Here is a 17,679-nt window from a genome sequence, read left to right as displayed (position 1 = left end):
CAATGAAGAAGTGCCTTAAACGCGTGTCCTCTCGAATGGCCCGCCTCTGATCGTATAGAATCTCTATGAGAAAATGACTCTGCTTCTCACTTGATTTATTCCCTCAGTAAACATTGTGAACATGAGTTCATGGTCTCAATCTCTGGTTTCAAGTCTGATTCAATACAGCATGATGTTCATTTAGTAAACTACGGTCCATTTAGAGGCAAATAGACCATAAAGCAGGGTGTGCTTTAGGGCGGGGCTACCTTGGGTTTGACAGGTTGCTACCACGGTGTTGCCCTGTCTGGGAGTTGTCCCTGTTTTTGTCTTCGAATTTTATACCTTTCACAGTTAATTGAAACCGTTTTAGGCGCCTACACATCTCTTATTCAGCGTTCGGAAGCACTTAGCTCCACCCACTCGCGTCACTTCAGTTTGCTAGAAAACCATGGCTGGAGAGAAATTTAAGACAGTCACAACACTAATGACCGTAATTAGTTTGGAATTGATCTGGGCGTGAACTAAAAATGAACTTAATGCCTCAAGCTACATAAACAAATTCAACATTATATTTAACACCATTTGCCAATTAAATACCAATAAATGTTCACATTTCAACCATCAAACGAGGTCCAAGATTTATTGTGTGTCTATGAATTCCTGCTTTAATCTCAATCCCCATTCAGACTGGATTTGTGTCTCTTGGAGAGGTGGGGTGCTGACATGTGTTGGTCAGTGATGGCATCTCGTCCGGAGCACTCATGTGGGTTATTTTTTATAATTACAGCCAAGGGGGAGATAATACAAATCCTGCTATGGCGAAGGCAATGCACGCCCCACTCTGCCTCTGGTTGGCTTACCTTGATATTCTTACACTAACCCAAACCAAGCAAAACAAATTCAGATTCTGATAGATGTAAATAAGCCAACATCAACATTTGAGAACGAATATGACAACAGAAAAATCTAAATCCATTTTGGGAGACGGACACTGGTATTCTCTTTTGAGTGGGTTATATTTGTTTACATTTTGACAAATTGGCGCCAATAAAAGTATGCCAAAGTCAATATCTGTTTCTGGGGAGGCTTTTGTCTATCTCTTTTGGCTTTGCCCTATGGAATGTCTTTGTGTAGTTCAGCTTTGTCCTGTAATATCCAATCAGATACATTTCAGAGAAGCACAGTGAATATTGTGTTCCCCCCCCCATCCCCCTGTAATGGTAAGACAAGATGGCTTCTTTCAAACTGGTGAGTCGGGATGAAAAGCTACCAGCTGTTTGACATGTGCTGAGCCTGCAGTACATGCCTTACCTGCCGCTGTCTCCGAGCTTCCTGCCAAGAGCGTGACACTCTGGTGTCTCCAGGGTCCGAGGCTGCCTGGAGAATGGTGGATGAGTCAAAGGGGACAATACACAAAAGAATGAAAAATATGGATGGATGGATGAGAGGATGAGAGGATGGAAGAGAGCACGACGGAGGAGACATCATTTAGATTTAGAGCAGTCTGACTCTCTCAGGGGTTTGTCGGAAACAGGAAATATGGGGGCATGCTGTGATGAATGGTGTGATTGTGATATGAATAAGGGGTGTTACACACTCATGCATCATCTGGAACTGTGTGTGTGTGTGTTTGTGTATGTACCTCTTCTTTGTACTGAGGTGAATTAAATTCTCTGCAGAAGGCAGTAGCATCCACATTCTCCATTCATGGACATGAAGATGACAAGGATGACACACACACACACACACACACACACACATCTGGTATGAATTTATGGACATCATGGATTCGAAGTCATTGCTGAGCACTTTGCCTTGAAAAAATGAGAGCCTTCGTAGGACAAGGGAAGCACACAGAAGCTGCAGAAGGCGATTCCCAGAACAAAAAGTGCACTTTGGAAAGACTGAGGAAGCGAACTAAACAAGCCAGGGTTTCACAGCAAAACCAGTACAAACTACTAAGTTCAGAAGAAAACAAACCGGAAGGATAGGAAAAGCCACAGGACAGAAACGTTGGCGCCAACAACCATAACCAGGGACGAAAAACTATCGCTACAATTCTGCAACAAATTACAAACCAGAAAGACAACACCCACAAACTGAAAAACCATACAAGCAACCCTTTACACAATGTGAGTGACACAGTCCACAACAAAGTAGAACTTGTCTATACGCCTATACATGGGCACTCAGACTTTCATTTCAACAAGTTCTACATTGTATATCATGTTCACTTTCACTGTGTCCAGCTTATTGACCACAAACCAGAAATGAAGGCAAAGCGATAGAAGACTAAATTGAAAAAGAAAGTCAGGAATAGCTTGTGATTTTATCTTGTTTTTGTAAAAGAAAATAAAGTGAAACCCTGCAGTTGCAATTGCTGCTATTATTAGTTTAAAGAAAATAACAATTTATGGAATGACAAAGTTTAAACCATTTAGGGATGTATACGATTATCCGCCTTTTTTGTCGAGAGTTAGATGAGAAGATTGATACCACACTCAAATCGTTGTAAAATATGAAGCTAAAGCCAAGAGATACTAGCGTAGCATAGCATAAAGATATGAAATAGGGGTAAACAGCTGTGGGTATGTTCGAATTATGTCTCGTCTTTATAATCCATCCCCTTTGGCAGAACCAAGCTAGTTGATTACCCCAGTTACGAGTCTTTATGCTAAGCTAAGCTAACGTTCCCTTAGCTGTAACTTCATACTCAACAGGACAAATATGAGTACGGTGTGGATGTTCTCATCTAATAGTCAGCAAGTAAGTGAATAAGTGTGTTTTCTAAAAATGTTGAACTGTTTCTTAAAAGGGATATGAAATTTTGAGAATCAGACATTTTCCTGTTGTAATAAATGTGGCTGAAATAAGTCAGATTAAGCTTGTTCTTTATGATGCAAGATAAAGTCACTCACTTTTACCAGAGTAGAAAGAGTTGGAATAGTTTAGGTGGAAAATTCACTACCAGAGATATCACAACTCAGCAAAGAGATTAGAGCTAGCTGCGAAAATGCGGTAGAGCTTGACATCTGCCTGAACCCAATAAGACCCAACTGGACCCAGAGTATTTCAGTCAGTTCCTTACAATACTAGGGGTGGAAAAAACCCTTCTGTTTACACTTTGGAGGTTTGGTTAATAATGGCATCAGATTTTGAGGCATTAGTCAAGCTCTAAGAGGAAGCGGCTGAGGGGGTCCACAAAAGGGTACCTGTCATCTTCAGGGGACGCATGTTGGATAAGAATCCTGGGACTTGCCGGACGTCTCCGGGGCAGGGAATGGGATAAAGATTTTCTATGTGTACACATACAAAGTATATCACCCATATGACCAAATCAGCAAACCATTGCAAAATCAGAAAGCCACGCTATTCCATTATTCGGTATTAATGGGTGAACATATTTTTGGCCAACTTGGGGGGCAACAGAACACCTGACATACTATAATGTTTTTTGTTTTTTTTACCTGTGCCAAGGAGGTTATGTCGATGCCGTTTGTTTGTCCGGATTACGTAAAAGCTACTGGCCCAATTTTCAGGAAACAGAAGTGTGTTGCATGGGCCAAGGACCCAGAGTGCAAACGAATCACGGGGCGGATACACAAATCATTTGTGTATCCGCATTATAAGAACGTGCATGGCACTGGCGGAGGTCTGCGCTCTCTGAGTGCCCTACTCCTTACCTCCGCCAAGGATGTCATAATTTCAGTTTGTTTGTTTGTTCGTCAGTGGGATTAGGGAAAAACAGCTGGTCCAATGTTCACGAAACCTGGTGGAAAGGTGTAGCATGAACCAAGGAAGAACTCATGACATTTTGCAGCAGATCCAAACCACAGGGTGGATACACGAATAATCTTTTACATTTTGCCTTGGCGGAGGTCTCCCCTTCTAGTTATTTATAAATTTGTTGCCAACAAAATACCAACAATAAACCTGCATGCGACTTCCAGGATGAAGATGAATGGAGTACTGAGTATGTTGAGCCTTATCTTTTACACTGCAGTCACACTAGGCAGTTGTCACTTGACAAGTCAACGCCAATTGTGGACAGGATGAATCATTACAGGGACCCACAACTCTTTCAACGTACATATAGCATGTGAGTATCCTAACAAAATACACTTGAACACATTCCAACATATCCTAGAAGGTATTTTGATTACATTCTGGGTATGGTTTAGCAAGAAAGACGCCCTTGCAGCAGAAATCCCTGGATCAAGCAGGATTAGCTATTGCCGGTATTAAGAACTAAAGCTAGCAAATTAGTTGCATGAGTGGTTGAAGGGTTGATTCCACTCGAGCCGGGACTGTGTGACACTGTGCAGGGTGATGTTATCTTTAGATACAGTGATTAGGTAAGGTGCACAAGAAGAGGTGCACCGATTCTGTTGATAGGGTGCCGATCTTTGATGGGTCAACAAAGGTGTCTCGATGGGGATCTGAATAAATGATCGGAAATTTGGCAAAAAAAAAAAACTGCAGTTGAGCAATTCAACAAATGCAAGGATTACTAATGATCCTTGCCGATAGATCTACCCATGTCAGTTTTAGAAAATCATTGCACCTTCATAGACAGCTTGAGGATTGTGGCGAAACATGAGGGCTGCAGGGCAAAACAGCAGATATTAGAGTGGTGTACAGCGAAGGGGTCTTGGCTAGAGTGAGGATGGGGCAGGCTTAATCTTCAGCTAGGACCATTCAGAGGGCAAAGAACTACAAAGACCAGGAAAGGTAGAGGACAAGAGACTACTGGAGCTACAGGAGGGTTGGGGGGAGGGAGGGGGGGGGCAGAGGCTGGTACCTTTCAGTCTCTGGTGAGGGGGCGTGATTGTCTGGAGTCAGACAGTTGGCGCTAGCGCTCCTAACCCTGTCCAGAGAAGGCTGCAGATCACTAGAGGCACCACAGCACAACATGCCAATCCAATGGAGGAGGAGACAGGAGGAGAGGACAGACACACACACGGAGAGAGAAAAACAATTGACAAACAGAAAAAAAAGATGTTTTTAAGGAAAGGTTCGATTCCCAAAATCATAATGCTAGACTGAAAATGAAACTATCACTGGCTGGCTGGCGTAGGGGTTCGGAGTGTCTGCAAGTTGTCATGGAGATGGGGTACAGTGGAAACCTTTGTTTTTTGATTGCAAAGGATGGAACGTTCTCCGCACTTTGTCTCACAACCCGGCACTGCCAACGCTCATAATAAACCGTGAATGATAATCTGTGCGCATGTACGTGTGTGTGTGTCTTACCTAACGGTCACCTCATCTGTGAGCATTACGACGCGGTGTGTTGTGATGGAGCTGCGCGTTGCCACGACCATGTGCGATCCCGCGACAGAGCGTATCTTTCGGCATGCAGGCAGCGAGGAACTAGTCACAAGATGACAATTTCAAAAACAGCATGCATTTGCAAACGAAACAAAGAAATCTCAGATTGGAAAGGAATACGTGAAGCTCCTGCCGCTGCAGAAGATACTCACAAAAAAGGAAGTCCAACGACTTCTGCAGATAGCTCTAATATTGGAGATGATCAACTTTTGCTCCAATAAAAGAATGATGTGTCCTCTCAACAGGTTGAGAAAAATTCACACTGGCACCACGGAATGCATAAAGGACTCAGTATGCTTCAAACTAAGTGCTTGTCGAATCGTCTAACAATATCTGAAAGACCTTTTCCCAACATTGGAAACCCGACAATGTTTGCTAGATTCCATTCCATTGCAGGAAGGCTAGGTGTGCAGAGGTGCAAAGGCATTCTTTGAAATCCTTCATTCTTCCTCTGAGAGTATGAAAGAGTGCGCAGGTATCCCCGCTTTATTGCGTCAAGACTACAAAGGGGCGCAGAAACACACAATTCTTGGAAAAGGGAATTGGAGAGGCAAAGAGGAGGCTATGGTGGCAGACTTTTTTTTTAGAAGATCCAATTTTGCGAACCCCTTGTTCTGGAAGAAAAGTTGCATTTGTTTTCTCCAGAGAGAATTTTAAGGCGACTCATAGTTGTTGCACTTCCACAACTTGGATGGGAACGAAACTCTCTCAGTCTGATTAATAGTAGAGAAGACGAACACCCGTGTTAGACGATATGTGGTTCTTTGATTAAAAAAGTTGAATGTATAATGCTGTTTAAATTGATAATTTATCAAATTGATTATTTTCATTGAGACAAATATGAAAGTTAAATATGAAAATGAGGCATTATTTTTCATCAAATAAGCGCTAATTTGCAAACATTTCCAGAACAGAAAATTTTATATTTAAAGTTTTTATATTTGGTTTTTACAGAGGGAATTTGGGATATTTCTTTGGATCACTCCATAAATCAGAAAATACTGTTAAAGCCATTAAAATAAAAATCTGTTTTTGTGTCACAAGTTTTCCGGAATTGAATGTTTATATATGCAAATGAGGCATTATCTAATACTAACTTTTGGTGAATATGTTGGATGTCGTCTGTCCACTAGTCTGACAGAAGAGATATGGAGGCCAAATAGCAAAAAATCTCCAAAATTGAATGCTGTATTCTTGTCTGTAGTGTCTCCTCTTCCAAGTAAAAATTGAAATAGGACTACCGAGTATGGCACGTTGTTGGTTTGAAGCACACTGAACCCTTACCTGTGGACTTACCTGTTTGTATGTTTGTGGGTGCCGTTGAACAACAAAAGGGGCATCTTAGGTGGCAGTGTGTTATTGTGCCTAGTAGACCTCCTGATGTTAGCATGCATGCAGCAGACAGAAGTAGGAGAATGGGAGGAATGGGTGAAAGAGGAGAAAAAAACACAAGTCTGTGGGATTGTTGTGCACAACAGAAAACAGAAGGTTGTATAGGTCTAAAGAGGTGCCAACTTATCCAGTGATCTTATGTAATATGTCGTCCACATGCGCGTGTAACCAGCTCTATCGCGCTTCTATCTGAGAGGACCCGGTTGTAGAGGGAGACTTGTCTGTCACTTACCTCGATGACCGTGTGATCAAATAGCAATCTAAGACCCATGTGGAGGATAATCCAGTACGTGTTGATGAGCACATGTTAAATGACGGTAAAAGTCTTGACATGTCAAACTGTATTGTACGGTAGCGGAGTGCAGAGACAAGACCTGCAGAGAGACAAGCTTGTAGGAATAATGGAATAATGCAAGCATGGTCCTGTAGTGTCCTCTTGTGGATCTGAGTCAGCAGTGCAACTAAACAACCAGCTTGTTGGCTCCCTTTCCTCAATCTGATCTACCTGTTTCATTTTTCATACCATTACATTATTAAAAAAAGAAATGATGCTTCCAACACATGCTACTTTCCTGGCTGTCCACATTACCACATTACCCAAAGTCATCGTCACTGCTGTCAGTGGTCATAGTCTATATCTTTTCTTACTGTCCAGAACAGAACGCATGAAAAGACTAAAACCGCCATTGAATGCATCCTTGTGTGTGCCTCGATCCCACGAACACCGTCCTGGTGCCACAAATACTCACTACAGCACAGAATGTGGATTAATCCGCAGCTGAAAATAGTCCCCCGACAAATTCCCTCCTGTTTTGAATAATGTTTGCCAAAAACTACAACGCCCAGCTGTAAGTTGTTTGCCTTTCTTTTTTTTAAAATAAAAACCTGACCAGATTTTTAGATATTTACAGCATCAGTAGAAACAGATGGACTTGGGGCAGGGAGCCACAGACAGAGTAGAGAAGTGGGAGAGTATTGCGAGATAGAAAATTAATTCTTGGTTATTTGTTTTTCATGGGAATTGTTGACGATAACAAAACTATAGACTATCGGCGACCTTATCTTTTAAGTCCAGTTAACAATTTTACTTTTACTTGTGTGTGGTTTTTTTAAGTGACTTCCTTGTTTGCATTACATTGTGTAACATTGTGTCGCTGTTTAGACACACTTGTGTTACTTTTACGGCAAAAAAAAATAAGAGCCTCGATTTCAGCCGGATCATTTCTCACTATGCATGGAGAGACAAAATCGGACAAAAAACACTACGCACATACAATTATAACTGATCCCGAAACCCAAAATGTAAACAACGTGTCGTGATTGGCCGGGTTTACCTGGTGTGCAGGCACTCGGCACTTTTGCCTCGCATTGATTGGTGGATCATGATGACCTCACTGTGGTTACCATGGGTATGGATGACACATCAGGAAATGAACAACAGTCAAAAAATAAAACAGAAAAAAGACAGAAGAGCAGAAGGAGAAGAGGGTGAATAGGAAAGAGGAGCTGTGGCTGATCGCCATACAACACGACACACACGACACTCAGAAATGAACCGATTTTTGCGACCGAAGCCATTTTTGTCGAAACACTCCCCTTCAGTCACTTTATACAATATACAAATCAACACAGAGAAGCACACGTGGTTCCAGGCCCAAAAACAACAGGCATGAAAAAGAGAAATTCGGCGAGAAAGAGGGCAGAAAAACTAAATCAGGAAACATCTTTTCTTCATGACAATGAAAAGTGAAATTTTAGAAAATCTCATGATCGCGTTTACACTTAGGTGTCAAAACAGAATGAAGCAGAAACAGTTCTTGCACAAACCTCTGCTATCTCGTTCCAACTGTGTACACAAATAAGCAGTCAATGTCATACAAACAAACAAAAACATACAGTCAGAGAATTTCTTTTTTTTTTGCCAACCCAGCAACTCTGATGCCATTTATAGTCTAATTAGATACAAGCAGGTGCTCTCACCTGTCATCCAGGTACTCCTCCTGGTGGCGGCCCCTGGCGGCATCGTAGTGCCGGGTCGGAGAGCGTGAGCGGCGTGCGTGAGGAAGCTCGTCATCCAGACTTCTGAAAGACAAAGGAAGGAAAGAAGGCTTATGTCAGGTTAGCGGCCAAGCGGTATTGCAGGAGACTCTTGGCAGGCCTCGTTTGGCTCGGGCCAGTAAAAGCAGAGCTGGCAGCACTGTGTGTTCTGCATCAGACAGACATTTCATTGGTAGATGGACTCTGTTTGCTGGCTTCCAACAAACTCTCTCACTCGTCCTCTCTCCCTCCACCATGTGGCTTTTACCTCTTACAAGTGTCTCAATATCTTCCCACAAGGCTGATATTGGTCCTTCATTATCCATTGCTAGACTTCAGGCCATATCAACCGCCTAATTCGAGCAAAATATGCACGATATTTGGCAAAAAAAATGCCCATTTGGAGCTAAAGAAGTGGATTATGCTAGCATTAACTTGTCACTGTTGGAATTAATTGCAATCATTGTGACCATGAAGGGTAAATGTACAGCTTAACAGCTTAAAAACATTTGTGCGTGTCTCCCCAGCTCTGTTTTTGTCAAACTGGTTCATGTATCATGATGTTTCCAAAAGAGAACGAATGGTAAAATTCGGTATGTTGCTTCTTCAAAATAAAGTTCTCTCACCTCTGGGCGGGAACGTTGGGCGGCCGGGAACGCGTCCGCCCCTGCTCCTCGCGGTGCGGCGAGGCCGAGCGGGAGCGTATGTGATGGGCGGGCGTCCTCTGCTGGTCTGGCACCTCCAGGGTGGACTTAGACTCTCGCTGCCTCTCCCTGCCACGCCCGTCCGCTGCTGGGGGGGAAACAGCGGTACACACACACACATATATATATATATACATGAGGAAAAATGAAATCAGAAATGAGTGTAAATATGTCATATATAAAGGGAACTATTCAGTCGTCTGCAGTGGAAATGTACAGCCCAGACCCGCAGTTGATTTGCAGTTCAGTGAAATCTACAACCACCTCTGCAGCAAAACTGCAGAATATGAATTATAATTATCCAGGGACCCAGAAACATCAAAAAGTAGACATTATAAATTCTATATTTTATCCCGAAGGCTTGCATGAAATCAAACCCAATTTTTCCGATCTATTTATGGTCACATGCTGACATGAATATATTCATGTTTGGCAACTACAGCAGGAAAGTCTGTCTGAAGGATACAGACTATTTAAAGACCAGCTTAATAATAGAACTACTGCAGCTAGTTTTCTTCAGTGGTGTCCTGTATTTTTTAAATGTAGTGAAATCAAAACAAATAAAAACATTCTCTTTCTTTGGTGGCGTAGCGGAACTATATCTGAAGATACAAATAGAAACAAAGACTGGTCAGGGATCTGTGGCACTGTGCCAGGCTTTGTTCGTGGTGCCATGGCCGCTGGTTTTGTTTCCAAAAGAACAGCACTTCACAGCTCACAGCGGGGCCGCTGGCTTTGCTTTCAGTGCGACCAAGGTTTTTCATTCATTCCTGCCATGCATGGGAATGAAAAGAAAAAAGTTGGTCCAATCGGTATTTATTCCATCCCTTCCGTCTCTCTTTTCTAACTTGGGTGCTCATTTACAAGAATCACAGATCCATAGTCGGCTTGGACTGATACGTTGACACGATGAGCCGATACTCAACATCATAGAATTTGACCAGTTTTCAGGGATAGTTTCCGTTTTTTCCGCCTTTATTTTGGAGAAACAGAGAGTAGCGAGCACGGCGGTTGAAACGGAGCAGCAGCTAAATGTATTTAAGACATCTAAAAAAAAAAAAGCATCACCTGACCCGCCAGATGGTTTGTCGCACAGAACCATCTGAGAAGCAGTCAAAAGAATCGAACCAATCGAGGCAGCTGTGGACCAGCAACTCTCAAACCGTGTGAGGTAAAATGACTGTTTCTGTCAAAGGAGTCTTGTGGTTTTGGATATAACGGCAACTGCAAGGTGAAGCAGCGGAAATATTCTAAATACAGCATCCACTAAAAGTGATCGTGATTTTTTTTTGGAAGTGTCGAAAATATGTTTTGCTGCTGCCCTCGTCCTCAGTAGTACAACACTGAAGTATTCAGGATTTCCACCACAAATTTACTGTCAAGGTACAAAGTGTCCGAAACAGGCACAAATGACACGTTACTATGATATCCAGGATGATCACATTTTTCACTTTGATATGGAATTTGGTTAAACACACAGGTATCCACACCACATTTTACTTGTCAGGCGGAAATGGTGTTAAATCCTGGAAATAAATAAATGATATCAGCCTACATCAACACATCTACCAGTCCAACCCTACCACACAGACATTTTCAGTGTAGAGTTTACACTTAAACACACACACAAACAACAGGCGGAGTGTTTCAACAGACACAGTAAGAAATTACATTTTATATTTTAGATGGAGCCTCGTTCCATTTCCGAGGCAGCACCATGCCTGAGAGGTGCATGAAGCCTGGAGGGGTTCTCCCCATGGCAACATGGAGTCTATGACATCATAGCGTTTCCCATACACATGATTTATTTGTGGTGGCCTGTCACATTGTTATATCTATTTTGATTTTCGATTCTATTTCAAGGCAATAACACCGTCGGGCAGAGGTACAATAAAAAGCTTTGATGTCACATGACGACTTGAGTGTCATTAATCACAGTTTTTTCCATTCATTTCAATGCAATAAAACACATTTTAACTTCAGCTTTTCTTTAGTTTCTGCTGCATTTTGTGAAAAAATGACGGGACTCATTTTGGCACAAAACGTATTTCCATTCAAAAATGTAAAAGAATGCCAACACCTGTATCCAGCCAAGCAATGGCTCATAAACAAACACCACAAATAAAGTCGAGTTTGCGGGAAACACCGACAGTAATACTCAGAAGCAATCCCCACCCACCTTTAGACACTACTGCTGTACCTTCATCAAATGCAGGCTCTGTTACACGCTGAGAACCTAAACGTTATAGACACACACACACACACACATATGTATACGCCACACACACATATACGCATGCACGACTGCAGTGTTAAAGGGAAGGGTGGGGGAAAACAAACAAACATGTACATTGAAATACTTTGCTCACTGATAGTAAACCATACGCAATCCTTTCTCTCTTAAACAGTGAAGCACACACACACACACACACACACACACACACACACACACACAGGGGTAATGCATAAATATATACAATTCAAGGCATTTGCAGACTCAGACTTACGCTGCAGCTTCTTGCCGGGGGCGTCTGTGTGTCGTCGGGGCAGGTATGGAGAGGGTCGGGGCAGCGGTATGGATGAGACGTCGTGGGTTTGGAGTGGATACCAGTGGGGCTTGTCGTCCAGCAAGGCCGTCTCCAGCTCTATCAGGATCTGCTCAAGTCATAATCCACATAGTGATAAAAAGCTTTTGCTGCCGCGTCGTGGCCGCCAAAGGATTCGGACAGTAGAAGCCGTTTATGAAAATATACACTCACTGTCTGGAATTTAGTGCAAGTGATGCATTTCATGTTGTGAACAAGCTGGCATACTGACATGTATCGCCTCATAAAGTCAGTATGGCAAAGATGTTAGCAAACTATTTACACATTCAACAGACATAGAGCAACCCGGTCATTTTTATTTTCCAGGTGACAAATCCAAGTCCAATATTTGGTTTGGGCTCCATCAACTCTTGAGGGAGATGTCTGGCTCTTTGTCAGCCATCCGGTACTGAGAGCAGGTACGGTGGCTTTACGTGAGCTCATTTGATGGAAAACAACTCCCTGCTGTGACTGGAGTTCGAGCCACCGCGAACGTAAAAGATTTAAATCATCAGTGGAGAACCCCAAGAGTCAAAACTCATTTTCTTAAATCCCTGCACTTTTTTTCATTCAGTTGCATCACTGTGATAGGGTTGGACCAAATGTTTTAAGCTTCTATTGATGTTTTCAAATTAAACTTCGAATGTCTTCCAATCACTCTTAAAAGATTTGAAAAAGAATTGTTTGGGCCACATTCGAATGTTGATTTAGAATTTGATTGTCAACTTAAGGAACGAATCTTCAAACTATTTGGTACAAATACACAGAAAAATCCAAGATAACAGTATTTTTCTTACATAAGGTATTTCGTGTGTGTGTGTGTGTGTGTGTGTAGGTGTGTGTGTGTGTGTGTGTGTGTGTGTGTGTGTAGGTGTGTGTGTGTGTGTGTGTGTGTGTGTGTGTGTGTGTGTGTAGGTGTGTGTGTGTGTGTGTGTGTGTGTGTGTGGTACCTCTCCCATGAAGGTGCTGTCCTCGTCCGGTGACCTGGGTTGATCCCATATAGTCAGCTCCAGCATGTGGTTGCGGAAATCCCTGCGATGGACGTGAGGGTAAACGAACGTCTGGTTCCACTTGGGCTCACAGGTCTTCTTCATTGTTTTCGTCCTTCGTTTGCTCTTGTCACTGTGTTAAGCAATACAGACACTCAAGCCAACCAAGTTCCATTTTCAGCGGACTCACATCCACTGTTTGTCCAAACTTCCGAGCCACAAATCACATGCCTGCAGTGTATGCTATATTTGGAACTGAAGCCGTTATATCCGCCTATGTATGCTCTCTTCAAAGCCACGAGAATTCTTTGACAAAAACAGATACATCCCATCGCAGAACACTGCAGTTGTTGGTTTTACCGCTTAGATTTGTGTTTTTGTGACACTTTAGGGTTTTAAAGTGTTAGTTCGGATTCATCAAAGTCACACAAAAACACAAACAACCAAGGCAGAGGGAGAACAGCAAGTCCTGCGAGGTGAACATTTTACAAAGGAGTCTGGTGTCTTCACAGAGAGTGTAAATGATGGCTTTTCTGTCAGCATGGGTTGACTGACGGCAAGGTAAAGTGGTGAAAATGTTCCAGATATAATGTACACTTAAACCGATGCTGATCGTTTTTAGGCGTCTACAACATGTTTTGCTTCTGCCCCCGTCCACAGCTGTACACTGCTTGGCTCCCGTGCTAGTGCTCCGTCTGTTTCTCCAAACTCCCTCTACTCTCGGTGATACGCCGACTCAGTATCTCATGCAACCCGAACGTCAAACCGTTTGACCTCCTTTGGAGGATTCTCAATCGATCACAGTCAACTGTGGCTGCCGATTGCTTGTCCCAACTTGGCTTCTTCTCGTTTGCACAAATTTGAATTTCAGGACTCTAATGAACCGAAAAATATGGAAGCACGCTTTAAATCCCTCACCTCTATGGAAACAGAATAATTATGGCTAGAAGTAGAGAGAACTCTTTACTGCAGCATAACATATATGATGTCATAAATCATAAAATGAAAAAAAAACTAAGTTGAATTTCTTTCGTAATTTCTTTTACAAAGATTGGCAAATAATGGAACCTATATACTGCATACAACTTGTTTTCCAAGTTGCCACAAGTGTTACCAATGTTTAAAAAAGTGGAGGCTCTATGTGTCACATACATGAAACTATTTACCTTTTTACAACCTCTACATACAGCTTCTCTGCTCCTCTGTGTTGAGCAGCTTGAAGGTCAGGCGAAGTTTTACTGAATTGTTGTGATGTGACTGTTGGTCTGAGGCAAATCAATCATGGCTTCCTAGTTGCGCTGAAGAGCTCAGAATTGACTGTTTTGTACAGAATCTGGTTCAAGCAAATAGTTTATTTGGGGCAAAATTTTAAATGTAGAATCAAATGTTTTTGAAGAAATATCACAATTTTAGGCTTTGTTTTGGTTACTTTTTTCTGACGAAAGCAGAACCGGTCCTCCAGAACCGGTCCTTTTCAACGGTGTTCAAGAAACGTTGAAAAACAAGACATTTTTACAGCTTCTGGCTGTGATAAATATTGTAGTTTTGGTGATTGTTTGAAGAAAACATGCTCTTCCATCCCGTCGGCGGGTTGATCGTGTGTTTTAGATTGTGTGTTTGTGTCATTTCTACACTATGTGGACTGGAGATGTAATGTATTTAGACTCGTGTTAGTGGTTCTTGTGTTGTTCTGGTCCATCGGAACTCACCACCTAGACTGTATTTAATCAGTAAGACTCCCTTTAATAGGCGCGGCATACCTGCGGTCAGGTAGGAAGTACATTTTGACATAGGGGCTCCTGGGACGCCCGTCAGACCGAAGAGGAAGTTCTGCGGCTTGCAGCACGTTGACTATTAGCTGATGACCCACTTTGTCATACCACAGCTTCACCTGGGGTTGGGAAACACAACGAAAAAATTCTGATGCTTGGACTTTGTTTGAACACAATCAACGGCGCCAACACACTCATAATGTACACACTCACTGAGAGTTGCCCTGGCATTAACTGTGGTGCATCTTGGAGCATCCCGGGACTGGAGGGAGACAGGACATTTAAGGATGGTCTCTCCATCTTCTGGGACTCAAAAGAACTGGAACCTGCTACAAATACATAAGGGGGGGGGGGGGGTGTCATCTCTTTTTCTGACCAAAAAAAGTCAAGTCTAGACAAAAGGAAAGGACAAAAATGTCAAAAAATAAGTTATTAAAGAGGGAAAACATCATCTGGTCCATGTGTTCATATCTACCAAATATCTAGCATCCATTCTTTTCTTTGGACAACTTAAAAGGAGCACGGACTATTCCACAGCTAATCTGTCCGGATGACAAATTACCAAGCTTCTGTCCTACTTTGAGTCTTCTGTTTAGAAGTATCGAGGACTCACATTTGCCTTATGTGTGGTCTTATCATCTACTATCACCAACTTCTGACTAATGCGCAAATCCATCTCCTAACTTTTGCAGGGTTCCTACACATTTTCCATTTCATACATTCCATACTTTCCGGTCGATTTTTCCAACCACTGACAGTGTTTTTGCCCTTTCATATGGCAAACAATTGCTGTCTGTCCCATGTTGGAGACATCAGACAAGGTTTGCATTTTGCTTCTTTTCCCCATTTGGAATCCGAAACCAACCAGGCTTTATATCTGGGAGTGTCAGGCCAGCCCTCGGAAAACTTGCATCTGCCCAGAGACTGTATATAAGACGTAGTCATCGGGACGTCACCCATTGGTTTATGGACTGCCGTTTTAAAGACTCTAGTTTGGCAATTTCACCGTTGCCATGTTGTTTTTTTCACAACCAATGAACGGAAGTTACCATATTTGAAAAGCGGAGGAGTGACGTAGGGACTCCGTGTACGGCTCTGGTAGCAACAGCGACCTGTCACAGTAAGCCCTATTTTACTCAAAATGGAACATAGTTTACTAAATGAACATCATGCCGTATTGAAGAAGACTTGAAACTAGAGATTGAGACCATGAGGGAATAAATCAAGTCAGAAGTAGGGTCATAGACTTCCATACACTTCTTTTTGCAGTCGGAGGAGAGAGAATGCAAGTTTTAGGACACTTCCACATTAGTCGGCAGAACTGGAGGATGCCGCCTGCATTTACCCATTGTGGCTGCTGTGTCCACAGTCCTACGCAGCAATTTAGAATTTTGTATTTTAGAAAACAGAATAGGGGCAATAGTCTGGAAACAATAAATATTTTCCATGCTCTCTTTTCTTTTTTTCCAGACCTGGAAATTACTAAAATATACAATTCCATATGTCTTCATACTGCCTAGAAATCCTGCTCTTGACTTACACCATTGACATATGACATAATTAATTTCCTGCAATGTACGCAGTTAGCGAGTTTACTGGTTAAAGTCACGAAGAATTTACATTTTCAACTGCTCGTTTAGAGGGGATGAACAGCAGCTTTTGTCCTTGTGATGACGAGCTACAAAAGGAGAAAGAAATGGGTCCATCATTTTAAGAAGCGGATGCACTGGAACCCTGTTGTAAACTGCAGTATTGGCAAAGTACTCCTAATTGAACCCATGTGGTCAAAGTCAAAGAAAAAGGTTCAATCTTTTGGGATATGTTGTAAATCTATTTGCTTTCATTCTGAGAGTGAGCGGAGAAGATTAATAACACTCTTATGCAAATGACTTATTACCGGGAGGTGATTAGCCTAGCTTGGTTTAAATACTGCAGCTAGACTGGCTCCAAAGTTAAAAAACTACACCTACCAGCACCTCTTAACATCACTCATTAAATCGTTATATCTCAAATATGTAATCATAAAACAACAATGTAAAAGTGACAATTTGGGGTTTCATAAAGTTTATATGCAGATTGTACAAATGAGATACGCGCTCATCAGTGCTTCAGAGGTGTTGATTGACATATGAACTGCAGAAAGCAGTGTTGATCAAATTAAGTACATTTAAAATTCATCATCTCCTGCAATACATACACTCAAACCCCTCTCTATTACATTTGGAAGTATTTTTATGCTTCAAACATGTCAATTATTCTAAGATTAAAAAAAACAAAAAACAGACAGAAAATCAGCCAGACAGAGATACAGACAGACCTACAAACATAGATGTTCCAACATCCCACAGGCGATACCTACTAGATTCTAATGGAGGGTGGGACGTGTCGGGGATTCTTGGGATATCACTGGAAAAGAAGCAGAAAAGGGCTGAGTCAGCCACTCTCATATTGGCATCGAGCTGGATTCAACAAAGTTCGTAGTGTTCTCGATGCACAGGCATGCATGCATAAAAATGTAGTAGTAGTTAAGTGGAAGAAAGTAGCACTGCGATTCAAAGTTATTTGGAGATTCAAATGTTGTGTGGTTAAAGACGACATGGAGAAGCAGAGGGAAGATGTGAGTAGAGACATGTGTTTTTTTATGACTGCAGTGTTTCCCAGACTCATTCAGATATTCTGGCTGGCCAATGATGATCTGAAGTAATAATGGATGGGAACCAGTTGCTCAATTCTATCCACACCACTATCTTCTCTTATCCACCACCACAATTAAACAATAGAATCCATTGCACCAGCTCCATGTAATATAAAGAAAGCATGGTATTTTGTGAAACACTTAGCAGTGCAATTTCATTTTAGAATTTTTGTTTATTAATACACATTTTTTTGC

General features: G+C 42.1%; 1 protein-coding gene across 2 annotated transcripts in view; it reads right to left on the bottom strand.

Moving 5' to 3' along the window:
- The window catches only part of rims1a (regulating synaptic membrane exocytosis 1a), a gene marked incomplete at both ends in the record, with an annotated part of 97,215 nt that overhangs the window by 12,740 nt on the left and 66,796 nt on the right, over window positions 1-17,679 (bottom strand). The window contains 14 exons of one of the 2 annotated variants that reach the window (XM_079279682.1): window positions 1,294-1,359; window positions 1,625-1,681; window positions 3,195-3,278; window positions 4,784-4,873; window positions 5,233-5,352; window positions 6,607-6,687; window positions 8,037-8,096; window positions 8,683-8,784; window positions 9,366-9,531; window positions 11,951-12,098; window positions 12,979-13,150; window positions 14,778-14,908; window positions 15,003-15,118; window positions 17,149-17,195. In XM_079279682.1, coding sequence (XP_079135808.1) covers window positions 1,294-1,359; window positions 1,625-1,681; window positions 3,195-3,278; window positions 4,784-4,873; window positions 5,233-5,352; window positions 6,607-6,687; window positions 8,037-8,096; window positions 8,683-8,784; window positions 9,366-9,531; window positions 11,951-12,098; window positions 12,979-13,150; window positions 14,778-14,908; window positions 15,003-15,118; window positions 17,149-17,195 — 1,440 coding nt within the window. Of the gene's footprint in view, window positions 1-1,293; window positions 1,360-1,624; window positions 1,682-3,194; window positions 3,279-4,783; window positions 4,874-5,232; window positions 5,353-6,606; window positions 6,688-8,036; window positions 8,097-8,682; window positions 8,785-9,365; window positions 9,532-11,622; window positions 11,680-11,950; window positions 12,099-12,978; window positions 13,151-14,777; window positions 14,909-15,002; window positions 15,119-17,148; window positions 17,196-17,679 lie in introns of both variants that reach the window. The other variant, XM_079279683.1, reaches the window with a different exon arrangement.

Source organism: Melanostigma gelatinosum (genome assembly GCF_949748355.1).
Source record: "Melanostigma gelatinosum genome assembly, chromosome: 12".
NCBI lineage: Eukaryota > Metazoa > Chordata > Actinopteri > Perciformes > Zoarcidae > Melanostigma > Melanostigma gelatinosum.
The sequence above is the reverse complement of the archived record's forward strand: the minus strand, read 5'-3'. Positions and strand labels throughout refer to the sequence as shown.